The sequence below is a fragment of the Lactuca saligna genome, chromosome 8, assembly GCF_052625555.1.
Source record: "Lactuca saligna cultivar CGN05327 chromosome 8, ASM5262555v1, whole genome shotgun sequence".
Classification (NCBI taxonomy): domain Eukaryota; kingdom Viridiplantae; phylum Streptophyta; class Magnoliopsida; order Asterales; family Asteraceae; genus Lactuca; species Lactuca saligna.
The window spans coordinates 168,686,843-168,703,545 of record NC_136424.1 but is presented as its reverse complement, the minus strand read 5'-3'; the positions used below and the strand labels follow the sequence as shown (position 1 = coordinate 168,703,545).

At 38.4% G+C, this 16,703-nt stretch overlaps 2 protein-coding genes across 2 annotated transcripts; both read left to right on the top strand.

Annotated features, from left to right (window-relative positions):
- Positions 1–8,929: 8,929 nt before the first annotated feature.
- On the top strand, positions 8,930–11,176 carry LOC145009311 (Phosphoglycerate mutase family protein). The gene is made up of 6 exons (XM_078968013.1): positions 8,930–9,212; positions 9,803–9,883; positions 10,097–10,225; positions 10,369–10,431; positions 10,601–10,728; positions 10,818–11,176. Exons 1-6 carry the CDS (start codon positions 9,129–9,131, stop codon positions 11,008–11,010), a joined length of 678 nt encoding a protein of 225 aa, XP_078824139.1. The 5' UTR covers positions 8,930–9,128; the 3' UTR covers positions 11,011–11,176.
- Positions 11,177–11,462: 286 nt separating this feature from the next.
- On the top strand, positions 11,463–14,658 carry LOC145009310 (uncharacterized). Its single transcript, XM_078968012.1, has 2 exons — positions 11,463–12,265; positions 12,355–14,658. Exons 1-2 carry the CDS (start codon positions 12,139–12,141, stop codon positions 14,322–14,324), a joined length of 2,097 nt encoding a protein of 698 aa, XP_078824138.1. The 5' UTR covers positions 11,463–12,138; the 3' UTR covers positions 14,325–14,658.
- Positions 14,659–16,703: the final 2,045 nt, after the last annotated feature.

Here is a 16,703-nt window from a genome sequence, read left to right as displayed (position 1 = left end):
GGCTAGTGTCTCCGTATCAGGGGAATGTCCTATCATCAAACCCCGCTACATTCGATAGTGCTAAGCGACTAGCACATCGACTCATTGACCATGGAGTCAAAACCCTTGCAACCACAACAACCCTAGCCATCCCGGAACCCTCTAAACCCGCTGACACTAAGCAGAAGTTCTGGGATGACAAGAAGAAGCAGCGATCTGCCAAAAAGCAACAAATTGTGGCAGTGCATGCCGCGATAACCCCTGCTACTGCTACTGTTCCGATGAAGCAGTATGCTGGAAGTTTGCCAAAGTGCAACAAATGCAACTTCCACCACAACGGCCCCTGCCGCGAAATGCAGTGCTCTAACTGCAACAGGAAAGGACACACCGTCCGTTTCTGTAAATTCCCAGCACAACCGATCACACAAGTCCCCGGCTCTGGCGCGAGCCCGACCTGCTATGGATGTGGCGAAGCAGGCCACTATAAGAGGGACTGCCCCAAGGCGAAGAATGCTGGAGGAGTAGGGAGGGTACTAGCTATAGGCCACGGGGAAGCAGTTGCTGACCCGACAGTGGTGACTGGTACGTTCCTCCTCGATAACTCCTATGCATGCACTCTGTTCAATAGTGGAGCGGAGCGAAGCTTCGTGAACCATAAATTTGCTCGCATGCTTAAACAACAACCACACGCACTTAAAGAACAATTCACAGTAGAAATGGCTAATGGAAAAACAGAAAACACCAGTAGCATATACTTAGGATGTATCCTAACCCTAGATAACCATTCATTCCCAATCGACCTCATGCCGGTCTCAATAAAAAGCTTCGATGTTATCATCGGCATGGATTGGTTGAGTCTTCATCGTGCCGACATAATGTGCTTCGAGAAAGCATTCCGTTTAAACCTCCTGTCTAACGAAACTCTTATCGTCTACGGTGACAAACCTGGTGCGAGTCTTCTCATTATATCAAGTATTCAAGCACATAAATATCTGCGCAAAGAATACCACGCATTCCTTGCTCACGTTGTCGACATAAGCCTCGAAACGAAACAACTAAAGAACATTCCAGTAGTGAGCGACTTCCCTGACATTTTCCCAGAAGAACTACCTGGATTACCTCCGCAACGACAGGTCGAGTTCAGAATCGACTTAGTCCCAGGAGCTACCCCAGTAGCCAAGTCTCCCTACCGCTTAGCACCAGCAGAGATGCAGGAATTATCCAGTCAACTTAACGAACTGCTCAGCAAGGGCTTCATAAGACCAAGCTTCTCACCTTGGGGAGCACCAGTCTTGTTCGTTAAGAAGAAGGACGGATCATTCCGTATGTGTATCGACTACAGAGAACTCAACAAACTGACGGTCAAAAATCGTTACCCTCTGCCTCGCATAGACGATCTATTTGACCAACTGCAAGGGGCGAACTATTTTTCCAAAATTGATCTGAGATCCGGATATCACCGGTTACGGGTACTAGAGGAGGATGTTCCAAAGACAGCCTTCCGAACTCGTTACGGACACTACGAGTTCGTGGTGATGCCATTCGGATTGACCAATGCGCCCGCAGTTTTCATGGACCTGATGAACAGAGTATGTTGACCTTACTTAGATCAGTTCGTCATCGTTTTCATTGACGACATCCTGATCTACTCCCGAAGTAAGGAAGAGCATGGCGATCACCTGCGACAAGTTTTAGGAACTTTACGAACGGAGAAACTCTATGTGAAGTTCTCGAAGTGTGAATTTTGGATCCGAAGAGTCGAATTCTTAGGACACGTGGTAAGCGAAGAGGGAATCCACGTGGACCCATCCAAAATTAAAGCCATTGAGAACTGGTCAGCACCGAAGACGCCTACTGAAATTCGTCAATTTCTAGGCCTCGCTGGCTACTACCGCAGATTCATTCAGAACTTCTCCCGAATAGCGAAACCTCTTACAACCCTGTCCCAGAAAGGCGTTGCCTTTGACTGGGAAGAGAAACAAGAGAGAGCGTTCCAAACGCTCAAGCGAGCCTTGTGCACCGCGCCAATACTATCTCTCCCCGAAGGGATAGAAGACTTCGTAGTCTATTGCGATGCATCGAACCAAGGGCTCGGGTGTGTTCTGATGTAGCGAGGTAAGGTCATCGCCTATGCCTCCAGACAGTTGAAGTCACATGAAGTTAACTACACGACACACAATCTTGAACTGGGAGCAGTGGTGTTTTCTTTGAAGATCTGGAGACATTACTTGTATGGAACGAAAAGCACTATCTTTACCGACCACAAGAGTTTACAACACATATTCGATTAGAAGGAGCTCAACATGAGACAACGACGGTGGGTCGAGCTACTCAGTGATTATGAATGCGATATTCGTTATGATCCGGGTAAAGCCAACGTAGTAACAGACGCCCTAAGTCGGAAGGAATATTCTGGTCGCATGGTCAAGTCATTGTCGATAACCATCCATTCGCACTTGTCTAAAAAAATTCAGGCGGCCCAACTTGAAGCCATGAAACCTGAAAATGTGACGAGTGAATCCCTCAGAGGAATGGATAAGAATTTAGAAGCCAAGGGTGACGGAGCCTTATATTTCATGGACCGGATCTAGACACCGAAACACGGTAGTTTCCGAGACTTGGTCATGACCGAGGCGCACAACACTCAGTATTCCGTCCACCCAGGTTCAGATAAGATGTATCTGGATCTTAAAAAGCTATACTGGTGGCCTAATATGAAAGCAGAGATTGCTACCTTCGTAAGTAAATGCCTTACTTGTGCAAAGGTTAAGGTCGAGTACCATAAGCCCTCCGGTTTACTGCAACAACCAGAGATTCTAGAATGGAAGTGGGAGTGGATCACTATGGATTTCATAACCAAGTTGCCCAAGACAACGGGTGGACTTGATACCATATGGGTCATCGTCGATAGATTGACCAAGTTTGCACACTTCCTGCCAATCAAAGAAACCGACAAGATGGAGAAACTTATGAGAACATACATTAGGGAAATCGTACGGCTACATGGTGTGCCTATATCCATTATCTCCGATAGAGATAGTAGGTTCACCTCAAGATTCTGGCAATCACTACAACATTCCCTGGGAACAAGGCTAGACATGAGCACAGCCTACCATCCACAGACTGACGGACAGAGTGAGAGGACAATCCAGACTTTAGAAGATATGTTGCGTGCTTGTGTAATTGACTTTGGAAAAGCGTGGGATACCCATTTACCTCTCATCGAATTTTCCTACAACAACAGTTATCACACGAGCATAAAGGCAGCACCATTTGAAGCCCTCTACGGTCGAAAATGCAGATCCCCTCTGTGTTGGGCTGAGGTGGGTGATACCCAATTAGCCAGGGGACAAGCTTCTGACAGTACTCTCACCGGTCTGGAGATCATTCGGGAAATGACAGAGAAAATCGTCCAGATTCATGAACGATTGAAAGCCTATAGAGACCGACAGAAGAGCTACGCTGATAAACGAAGAAAACCTTTGGATTTTCAGGTGAGAGACCGAGTCCTTCTCAAAGTCTCACCCTGGAAGGGCTTGATACGCTTCAGTAAGCGTGGGAAGCTTAATCCAAGGTACATAGGGCCTTTCAAGATCCTCGCAAGAGTCGGCCCCGTAGCTTACAAACTCAATCTACCTGACACACTTCGTAACGTACATTCTACATTCCACGTATCTAACTTGAAAAAGTGTTTGTCCGAGGAGACTCTCTTAATCCCACTCGACGAGATCGAGATCAACGAGAGCCTCAACTTCGTGGAAGAACCTGTAGAGATCATGGACCGTGAGGTCAAGCAGCCGAAACAAAGCTGTATCCTGATTGTGAAGGTTCGCTGGAACGCCAAGCGAGGACCGGAATTCACTTGGGAACGTGAGGATCAGATGAAACTGAAATACCCTCATCTTTTCGCTTAGTTATTTGTAACTTCTTATTTGCTTAAATTCTAATTTCGGGACGAAATTCCTACTAATGGGGGGATAATGTGACAACCTGAAATTTTCCATTTGTACGAACATTATCTATTCAATAGAAGCTAGTCCAGTTTCAGTGAGTTTCAGACTTTTCCGTATAAGTTTGTGTACATTAGGGTTTACGTTTAAGGAGTTATCAAGAGAGTGGATACTCCTGGGTTTGTGAAATTTGAACATTCCAAGTTTCATAATGTTATAGTCCAACTTCCGGAATAAAAATATTTTCTGCCAAAATATTTCACGACTATAAATAGATTTCTGAATTAAATTAATTCATTATTCACATTTCCAACTAGAGAAAAGCCATTTTCTCTCTGACGGATCTTCGGGTTTTCATCCCAGATTGTGAGTCTACTTTCCTAGATGTGTTTTATTACTTGTTTTATGCTTTATAACATAGATTACATGTCTAAAGTACAAGATCCGGGAGCTTATGGCCCAAGAACGTTCTTGGGGTGTAAACTCCAAAACAAGGCCTAAAAGCTACCTAGTCTCATTTCCATGTTAAGCAACTAATTAAGGACTTAATGTATGAACATAGGCTAGAAATCATCCAAGATCATCTAGTTTTAGGAGTTTACAGCCAAGGATATGATCTTGGGCCGTAAACCCCTTTTTCAAGGGCTAAGAGTGCCCTAAACACCCCTAAGGCTTTAAGACAATTACCCTTTGATACTTGTAACTTGAATGGGGAGTAAATTACATCAAAATCATCCCTAAAAGGGAGTTTACGGCCAAGGAACATCTCTTGGGCCGTAAACTCCAAGTAAAGGCACAAATGTGTGCCTAATGTCCCCTTTAGCCTAAATCAAAAACATAGAAGCTATCCTACATGTGCAAGTGACTTAAAAGAATTAAAACCAACACCCCATAGGAGTTTACGGCCGTAAACTCTAGGGGATATGGTCTTTTGGCCGTAAACTCCTCTATGGAGCATTCTAAGGCCTTAAACTACTTCAAGGATTAATCTATCAATGCTAGGCTTATTCTAGGATTCATTTAGCACCTTAAAACACCCAAAACCACCATGGAGTTCACGGCCGTAAACTCAAGGAGTTTATGACCGTAAACTCCAAAGGTGGGGTTTGTTGGGTGGTGAACTCTTTTACAAGGTCTTTTGAAGCTTCAAACCCTTTAACCTTGTCCCATAGCAACTTAAATGCAACCATTAGGACCTATAACACTTATACAAAGTGTTTACATGTTCCTAAGTGTCCCAACTTATTTTGTTAAGTTATTATTTGGCTAATTAGTTATATATATGCTCATTATATGATAACTAGGCTCGTGCGTGTGAACAAGTCTCTTTTTGCCACCTAGCACGGTACCCAATACATCAATCCAATCTACTCACCACAAGTGAGTTCATACCCCTTAAATTAACCTTTGAAATGCTTTTAAATGTTTTAAATACTTTATGGGGGGATACAAGTTAAACACTTACAGTTATTACATCAATCACATGTGATTACATTAATCACATGTGATTAATAACTAGAAAACCAATGATTTTTATCACTGTTCAAACTGTTTATCAAACTATTTCACTTCAAAATGTTTTACAAACTCTTTTACTTATCAAATGATTTTATTAAACTTTGTTTTACTTCTTATAAATTGCATGCCCATATATGTATAGGTATATAAGTAATGTTTAAAGGGCTTAGGAAGGCCATCCGCTCTATTTCCTTTTCCTCGATTTGGATGTGGTCTGGTGGGATTTTGGGTGACCATCCGAGGGTCGTTTCAATATTAGTTATATATCATATATACATGTATAGACATAAAAGTACTTCCATATTCATACTTATCAGTACATCATCAGTAAGTTACCATCGGGGTAACATAGGATCATACTACTGCAATTTCTAGATAAATGAGTCAGTTCATTCATGAGTTAATACTTATTACTACGAGTACTTATACAACTATACTAGAAAGAGAACATATACAACTATACTAGAAAGAGAACATATACAACCATACTAGAGGAAGAACATATACAACTATACTAGAACAGTTCATTTCATTACATATACAAGAATACGTTAACAATTGTGATCCACTGTATCGGAGCATGCCTTAATTGTCATGGCCTGAGTTGTAGCCAAAATTCTCTTGGAAGGAGAGCATGAGTTTGCGTATAGATCTATACTGGATTGACTATCCTACACCTTGCTGCTAGCTACAGCCGGACCTGCAGGTCTGTGGGTGCCAAACGTCATTCCGTTATTACGACCATTCGTATGTCGTTGTTACCAGTCGATAGTATGGTGCAATTTATCACATGATACCTTAATATAAACCCGGTTTAAGGTAGTTAGTACAACAGTAGTTCCTATAATACAAAACTACAGTACTACAATGATTTACCCATTACATATTTTAGTGATAACCTCACTTAAACATTAATGTACAAACTATATTTTGTTAAATGATAGTTACACTTGGGAAATTACACACTTTTACAACAAACAAGCATACAAAACAGTTAAGCCTTGGTAGAAGGCTACTTTAATAGAAAATATAGGTTTTTCTGAGAGATTCAAACTTTTTTACAAATACTTACAAACCTTTACATACATTTTACAAACTTATACTTGATACATGTTCAAACATTTTTGGATGACAAATACCGACACTAAAATACTTATGAACTCACCAGCTTAATGCTGATAAACTCTTTCAAAATAACTTGTATTCTCAGGTCATCAGTAGACAGGTACCGAGGCCAACTTTTGAGAAGATGGAGGGCATTCAAGACTCATCTTATTATTTTGATATACGTTATTTTTGGTGTCTAAAATGTACAGAACACGCTTGTATTAAAATTATATATTTAATGCAATGGATGATGTTGTTTGCTTATTTACATTTACTGTGTTGTGATACTTTACATGACGTCCTCCGCCCCAGAACGTTTCCGTCGTTCTTGGTTTTGGGGTGTGACAGTATAAGGGTTGAATTTTAAACTTTTAAAATTCTAGGGTTTGAAATTAAATGTTTCAAAGTGGGACTTTGCATTTACAAATTCCAAAACTTGAGAACAAGTTTTGAACTATTCAAAAACTTTTGGTATCCATAACTTAGGAGTTTAATATAGGTTTTATGAAAAGACTCTTGAGATTCCATAACTTGAGGACAAGTTATGGAGTTCATAAAACATTTATGTAAAAGACTCTTCAAGTTCCATAACTTGAGGACAAGTTATGGATGACATAAAACCATTTAACATGACATTTAAAAATGAGACTCTTCACTTTCCATAAATTGAGGACAAGTTATGGAATTCATCAAAAAAACATTTAGATCAACTATTGCAACTTACAAAATCAAACAATTTGTCTATGATCTAAATTATACTAATAAGAACAAGACAATTCATATCAAACAAATTTCATGTAATTAGTCTAACCATATAAGTTCAAAACCAGTTTAGGGTAATGATCCTAGTCCAATTCCAGCCTTAGAACTCGAAAATTTGCATTCTGGAGCACCAACTCGTCAAGTGCATGAACTGACTCGGCGAGTTGGTCAGTTTTGTGAGGGGACTCGACGAGTTCCCTAGTGGACTTGGCGAGTCCATTGTCCAGAAAGCAGAAAATCGATTTTTCAACTTTTGAAAGCAAGTAGCATCAAGTATATTGGAAAACAACCCTGGGCTCTGATACCACTGAAGGGTTTTGAGCATTCTAACACTTCTATGGTGTACATGCAACCCTAGATGCTTTGGATCTATGTTTTCTCTAATATACATGCAGACTTTGTTTTCCTAAAGCATCATCCTAACTAGCATACAATGGAATATCTTTACTATAAAATTCTAGTTAGATGACATACCTTTTGTTGTAGTTAGAAACCGTGGACCTTTAAGAACTTAGCACTAATAGTATGAATGCCTCAAATGGAATCACAACACACCTTTGGACAAAGGATGACTTTTGAGAGAATGTCCTCACACCAAAATCAGCTCAATGATCTTTCAAGAACTAGTGCACAATTTTGGAGGCTAAGAGGCTTCTTATATAGTGTGGCTTAATTAGGGTTACACCATGCAAACCCTAATGTGCATGACTTTCCACATTCCTTAGGCTCCATGGGTTTTAACCTCCATGGAGTATCCATGGTTCACCACATGGGTGTAGCCCAACATGGTTTAGCCCAACATTAAGAACTATGGATCACAAGCCCGCTATATAAGAATGAATGATTTACCAAATCAATCCTCATTTATTTAATTAGTGTCTTTTGATCACAAAATTAATTCCAAACTAATTCTTGATCAATACTAATTACATAATATGATTTCATATTAATATAGTAGAACTTATAATATATTAACAAATCATAAATAACTTTTTCTCAAAAGTCCATTCTATCAAATTGTCCTGGTGATATGCAATTTAAATGGACCACGCTACTCTCAGGTCAAGTACATATCAATTATAGTTATGGATTTAGACATGAATCCAACAGTTTTAGGTCACGAAATGGTCAATTAAATACGACAATGGAAACGAAAAGTCAAATCCTAGAGCCTACGATTGGAATGAAGCATCATCGTTTTAATTTGGTGGTTGGAACAGTTCGCATGTTCCACATACACTCCAAGTTATGGCTGAGTGGACTAAAGTGGGTGTCGTGGCATTTCTAGTCTACGTGTAAACGAAAACCGGTGAAAATAAGTTAGGAGGACTAAAACGACAAGTCTCCCACAAGTTCATTCCCTCAATAAAGTGAAGAAAATAATTTAGAGACTCAACGGGTAAATCCTAGAAAGTTCGTAGGATATTTGTGTCATTTCCCCTTATTTTTCACCATATAGTAATTAATCTATATATTGCTTGTAATCGAAACTCAATATTTGAGCAATGTCCCGATTAAAAATATATATACTTTGCACATGAGCAAATGAGCACATTCAGTAAAAAAGAGTTGAAATGTAAATAAATTGATTCAAATTCAATTGTTCTGATTCATTCAGTCCATCTGCCAAACGCTATCTTAAAAAAACAAAGAAAAAGAAACGACATCGTTCGCCAAAAGCTTTGTGTCATCTCATCTTCTTTCCTTTCTCAAACTGGATTAGTTGCTTATCGGGGATTGCTTACACCTGCTAAGCATAATCTTACTTCCCCACATTTGCGAATCAGTTGGTGAGTGATAGTGTGTATAAAAATGGGGTTTATGAGAAACAGATACTGGGTACTGAGACACGGGAAAAGCATTCCTAATGAAAAAGGTTTGATCGTGTCATCAATGGTTAGTTTCTCTCAATTTCCCCTTGCCTAATTGGTTTTACTTTCTCTACAAATTGCTTTCGTAAGTTTCATTCGATGATCTTTTTCAATCTGTATTAGATTTGATTCTGAAATCGAACCCAGGCATTTGCATCACTTTGTTCTACATAATCCAAACGGGAAGCTTTCAGATTCCATAGCCTTTTCTGATGTTTTTGCTTCTTAAACATTTCTTTCCTGTAAAACCTAAAATTCTTATGATCTTGGAGTTGAAGATCAGTTCATCTGATTAGTAAAGGTAAATTTTGGACGAATTTTGGTAATTAAACGTGAAACACATTCCGAATTGCATACAACATCAAATTATTGAAGAATTAATGTTTCAGATTCTGTATCATAGTTCAGATGGGAAAGTTCAGAAATTTGATTCCAATCCATATTCCATTTCAATTTTTGTTTTTTTTTCTATATATGATTGATTTGAAATAGAATTTCTGGATGGAAGATGAATAAAATGTGGATCACATATGATGTTTGTGGGAAACATTTTGAAATTTGATTTGGTGTATAATAATGATAATAATAATAATAATTCCATGGTCATGTTAACAGGAAAATGGAAAGCTTGAGGAATACAAGTTAGCTTCAGAAGGAATCAATCAAGCACAATTGGCTGGAGAATTATTCCTAAAGGTTCAACAATTTCCTTTTTCTGATGTCTTATGACAATTTTATTCGTATTTTGGTCCTTACATTTTGCATTGTTGGAGGGCATTTATGACATTTGACAACTAACCTCACATTACCATATGAATATATGGCAAACCACACATAAAATAATTATAGCTTCAAATATTTACATCTTACTTTGACATAAATATGATATAAAAATTAAAATATATGCAGGAACTCAAGGAAAATGACATTCCATTAGAAAACGTACGAATTTGTTATTCTCCATTTTCAAGAACAACTCACACAGCCAAAGTGGTTGCTTCGGTTCTAAATCTTTCCTTAGAAGGACCTCAAGCCAAGGTAATGCAATGCAAAATATGTGTAATTGACTATTTTACCCTTCACAATATTATAGTGTTGAATTTATATCAAAATAAATTTGACTATAAGTAAAATGTATTATTCATTATATGATTTATATAGTTTTTATATTTGTAATGCAGATCTTTGAAGATCTTCGAGAGCGTTACTTTGGTCCTTCATTTGAACTTCAATCTCATGAGAAAGTAAGTTTTATAAATGTTTCTATCTTCATGAGTTTTAATAAATAATAATAGTATTTTCTTATTTTATATATATATATATATATATATATATATATATATATATATATATATATATATATATATATATATATATATATATATATATATATATATATATATATATAAACAGTATACAGAAATATGGGATCTTGATGAAAAAGATCCATTAATGAAACCAGAAGAAGGTGGGGAAAGTGTTGCTGATGTTGCTTCTAGACTCACAAATGTCTTGCTACAGATCGAGTCTCAATTTCAAGGGTAAAAAATGGCAATGTACTTTCTTTCGTATATAAATGACTTGTTCTTGATGCAAAAAGACGTAAATGCCCTTGATGTTGATGTTGCAGATGTGCAATCTTGATAGTCAGCCATGGTGATCCATTGCAAATCTTGCAGACAATAGTCAATGCGGTTCGTGAACAAGCGGGACCCGATGGTGGTGACTTGGCAGCACAGCTGGCGGCTGTTAAGGTTCCATCGGTTCTATCAAAACACCGAAAGCACGCTTTGCTGACTGGACAACTAAGGGCAGTTGTGTAAATTCTCACTTGGTGGTGACCAAGTTAATCATTTTATTTGTTAGTCATGAATGAGATTTGGAGTTCTCTTTAATTCGTGAAACATGTAAATGAATAATATTGAATTATTCATATACATGTTTTTTTTTTTATGTTATTTTAAATTTTTCGGGTCAGCTTATCAACTATCAGCTAGCTTTTCTCCTATTCTGTCAAACATAGCCCAAGTCATGATGAAACATTTTAAAAACAAAAAGTTTATGTTATGATTCTTAAACTCATTTAAAAAACATACGTTAGTTTCAAAGTATTTTTCTAGTATCAATTAAAAATGAAGCCACATGTTACAAAAATCCAAATCCAAAAAGCATCCATATGAGAAGAAAATAGGCAAATACAACTTAATTACAGTTAGAAAAAAAAAAAAAGCTAAGCATGTAGTTCCCATTGATCTCTCATGATAAGTTGCTTCATTACCCCAATTGAAAACCATTTCTTCCAATACATCTCCATTAAGGAACGTGCTACAGATAGTTTCTCCTTTTCTCCATTAAAGTCAACCCTTTTCAGATGCTCAGTCAACATTAGCATTCTATCTTTATCCAAATATGAGCAAAAACTCGGCCAAAATGGTGATAATCTTTCACGCCTAAATAGTTCAGGGTGAATCACGACTTTCTTCAAGGAATCTACATTTCCAAGGGTATATAAACGATATACGTAACCTGCAAAATGGTTTCATTAATGGATCTTTTGCATCAGCAACACTTTCCCCTCCTTCTGGTTTATCAACCTTAATACTTCCAATGAACTGCTGGACGCTACACAATGGGGCACCTTGAACTCCTTCTTAGGGCAAAGCATAGTTACCTAATTCGCCCCTGAGGCCGCGTACCTCGTACCGGTTCGCTGTGTACCGAATCGGGGTACGGAGGCGTACCAAATCGATCAGGAACGGGAGCGGAATCGTGATTGAAATCGTATCTATTCGGTCTGGGAATGGGAGCGGAATCGAGATCGACGAGAGCAGAATCGGGAATTCTAGCGTACCAATCGACGCTTGGCAAAGGGCCGATCGATCTTCAATTCACGTATGGTACAACGAATTTTGTGAATCGCTTCAATTGAGGTGTCGATTGCTTCAATTGGGATGTCGATTGGGACGCCAATTCAGTGCCAGCCTTCAATTTGGCGGGAATTAACGAAACACTTGGAAAAAGTCGTAAGTCTCCTCGATCTCCAACCAAATTGTCTGTACCAAGCTATCAAATTTATGGGTATAAATATATTATGATACTCGATTTCTATTATCTCATCCAAAATCTGTTCCAATTTCTCTTCATCTTCAATTTGTCTTCTTCTCCAGTCCAGTCCAATTTCTCTACTGTTTCACTAAAAAAAATAGCGTTTGGAAGAAATGCCAATACTCCAGCAGACAGTGAAACACAAGACAACACCCACATCAGTGAAACACAAGCAGATTACATAATTGATGTTGATGATGAAGTGCAGCAAACACAACAAAGATCAACAATCTCTGAAGGAAAAGATGCAAACAGACCACTTTTAGAAGAAATTACATTCTGTGGTGCAGGAAACAGTAAAAATACTGGAGGTTCTAAACAGTGGGTTTGTAACCACTGTAAAGGCAAGTTTACCAGCTCGTACACCCGAATCCATGTCCATTTTTTTGGACCTGCTGTAGGGAAAACCGCCGATATTAGAAGATGTCCTATCATGGTTAAAGATCAACAGAAAAGAGAAAATCTTAGGAAGAAGGTTACAGAAGCAGAAAACAGTGGAGTTGCAAAGTCTTTGAAGAATTCCGTTCTCTCTAAAAATGCATCTTCAAGGAAACGCATTGAAGAATCATTTGGAATATTAGAGAGGAACGTGGTGGACTTGAAGATAGTTCGAGGATTATGTGCCAACGGAATCCCTTTCAATGTTTTACGTAACCCGCAATTCCTTGAAATGATTAGCGCCATCAAGAATGCACCGGATGGATACAAACCCCCATCGTGTGAAAAAGCGAGAACCGTATTACTTGATGAATGTGTTAGGGACGTTGAGAAGGAGCTTACACCGATTAAGGGCACGTGGATCACACAAGGAGTCTCAATAGTCTCGGATGGGTGGTCTAATGTGAAACATAATCCACTCATCAATGTCCTTGCGGTTAATTCCCGTGGTGCAACATTCATGTACGCGGAAGACTTTTCGGGGGTTGAAAAATCGGGGGTAGAAATTTCAAAGTTTCTACTTGGAGCCATCGATAATATTGGACCAAGTAATGTATTACAAGTTGTAACCGATAACGCGGCTAATTGCAAGGCTGCCGGGCGGGAGATCGAAAGGATACACAAACATATTTTTTGGTCCCCATGTTGCGTGCACACCTTAAATCTCATTTTTAAGGACTTGGCGAAGGAATTTTATTGGCCAGAGGAGACCTATAAGAGAGGTAAAGGTATTGTCAAGTATTTTATTAACCACACACATGCTTTATCATTTTTTAGGGAAAACTCAACTCTAGAGTTATTGAAGGTTGCAAAGACTCGTTTTGCCTCACACTACATAGTTTTGCATAGATTAATGGAGTGCAGGGAGGCTCTTTCTACAACTATTGTTCTTAATTCTTGGCGGGAATGGGTCAAGAATGGGGATGAAGCCACTCGAATACTTGGATCAAAAATCGCCGATACAATCAAAGATGATGAGTTTTGGGACGATGTTGAAAATATATTGGCTATCACAAAACCAATATTTTTGTTACTAAAATTTTGTGATGGTGAAGGTCCCAAAATGGGAGAGATTTATGAAAGGATGGACAACATGCTAGGTGAAATCAAGGATGTCATGAGGGAAAATAAATATGCAAGTTATTATCCTCAAGTTGAAAAAATTGTTTTGGATAGGTGGGAGAAGATGACAATACCCCTTCATTGTTTGGGATTTGCCTTAAATCCAAAATTCTATGATAAGCACTACCTAGAAAAATTGGCACCCAGTGGCATGGCACGAAAAGCTCCCAACAAAGATAAAGAAATTGTACTTGGTGTTATGGAGGCGTTTGATAGAATTGCGGAGAATGAAGAAGAAGCAAAAATTTTACGAGAACAATTCGTGAAATTTCATATGAAGAAAGGAATTTACTCTATGACCTCAACTCAAATTGACGCCGTAACCATGGACGGAATTGATTGGTGGGCAACTTATGGATCGGAGACTTCAGAATTGGCGGATGTAGCGAAAAGAGTACTCTCTCAACTGATTAGTAGCTCCTCGGCGGAGAGAAATTGGAGTACATACTCCTATATTCATAACGTGAAGTGAAATCGTTTAAATTGCAAGAGAGCGGACAAACTAGTTTTTATTCACTCAAACATTCGGCTTCTATCCCGTTTCTCAGAATCTTATAAATTCGGACCCCTGAAAAAATGGGATATAAATCCGGAAAGCGATTATATAGAAGGTTCAAGTGCCCGATTGGAGGAAATGATTTGGGAGAATCTTGATGAAGAAAGCGTGGAGAACGGAAAAGGAAAAAGGCAGCGGTTAGATTAGATGTTTTATGTTTGGTAATCTTGTGATGTTTTACGTTTGGTAATTTTGCATGTAATATGTTACATCTTTTGGTACTTAATGAATTAAGACTATGTTTTTGGTATTTTGGTAATCTTGATATAATATGTTCCTTGTTCATCATACATTTACAATAATATGTTTCTAAAAATGGTTTACATTTGGGTACACTGTACCGGACTTCATGGTACACCGTACCGGTTCGTACCGAAATGAGCCTACCCCCTCCGAATCGGATACGTCCAATCTAGTGAATCCCGTACCCGTACCTCGTTCCCGTACCGGATCGAACCACGACTTAGGTAACTATGGGGCAAAGCATCAAGTGAAGCAGTTTGATGTTTCTCGTAACTGCTGCTTCAATCCACCGCCCTAATGTCCTCAGATTGTCGTAATTTGAACAACATAAACGGAAACTATCCAGATCGATGGATTTGTTTACCAAAACCCTATTCATAAACTCTTTGAATTTGTTCATTTCGAATCGTGTTGGGGATTTCAGTGTTCGGGAAAAATCTATGTCCAGAGAGGAATAGGAAAAGGAAGTATGTAGATACCTCCATCTTGTAGACAAAATGCTGGTGCGAATAACTTCTTCGGTGGTAGGAAGACATGAAAGGATCAAGTGAAGAATATCATCCGACAAGTTGCTGATCATATCGACTCCATCTTTGAGTTTTGGTGCCTTCACTCGTGTGGATCTCTTCATGCTCTGTTACTTTGTGATGTGAGCGAAAAATTGCTCAGGGAATTCAAATCACAGAAGAAGGCGGTTTCGAGCCGGATTTCAGAAATCATCTCCCCCTCTCTTTATCTTTATATATGGTTTTCCTCGCTAGGAAAAGAACTTATTATACGTTAACCTTTTATAGATATAAATTATGGTGATTTATAAAAAAAAATCGTATGCTTTTTTAGTTTGGTCCCTAAAAATTTGTAGTATTTTTGCCAATATTAACAAATGACCTTTCAGTTTAGGTGTATTATTCGATTTTACTAAAATATACGGTTTCCAAGGTTGATGGGGTTTTTTATTTGTTGACTAGATCACTAAATCGTGTCCGGCTTTTCTAAAAATGTTTTCGGTGCAAATGAAATTGTTGCTTATTTGTATAAATTTATGTGTGCTTGTACTTTTTGTTTGAAAGTTATGAATTTTAAATAAATGACAATACAGATGTTTATAATGAAAAGGTACATTGAAGCATGGATATTACAAATGGGCAAAACATTCAAAACTTTAACATGTTTGGTGCGGCTCGAGTAGGCCTAAGAAGGAATTGGGCTCACACCATGCAGGCCCATAGAACTTATTCTTGGCCCGTGTAGTGACCCAAAACCCACGGATTTGACCCGTTTGCTTTGTTAACAAGCACATAGATCCTTGGTGATTTAGGAGCTCGAGAATGAATATTCTTATTCATTTCAACGACATTTTTTTACCATCAAAGGCTTTGATTGAGGGTAAGATATGATAATATAGCTTTTAATTGGGTTAAAATTTTACTTGATTTGATTAATATCGCATTTTTGAAAATATGTTTGATATGAAGAAGGAAATTCGTATAATCAAAACTAACATGAATTAACTAGAATTGAGCTTAATTATAGGAAGGGATTTTCTAATATGTGCCCTTAGAGCACATATAAGTAGGGATGTCAACGGGGGCAAACGGAGCGGGGAGTGCATCTCCCGTCCACGCCCCCGAAATTTCTCTGTTCCCCCGCCCCCGCCCCCGTTCCCCCGCCCCCGATTGATTTGGAGCTACTTTTTTTTGGGCTAAAAGAAGTTATTTAGGCTAAAATAAGCTATTTTTAGGTAACAAATAATTATTTATAGCAGAATTTTGTATGTTAAAAATAAAAAAGTTATAGCATTTTAAAAAATTATACTAACAACTTAAAAACATGTTTTTTGATGAATTTTGGAAGCTCAAAATCATGTTATTGTTTATTATATTTGTATAATTAATATATATATAGATATATGTGTAATTTATTAACGGGGTCCCCATGGGGATTTCGGGACGGGATTGCCTACCCCCGCCCCCGCCCCCGAAATTAAAACGGGGGTTAACCTTGCCCCCGCCCCCGATTTTTTTAAAAAAAATCCCCCAAACGGGACGGGGC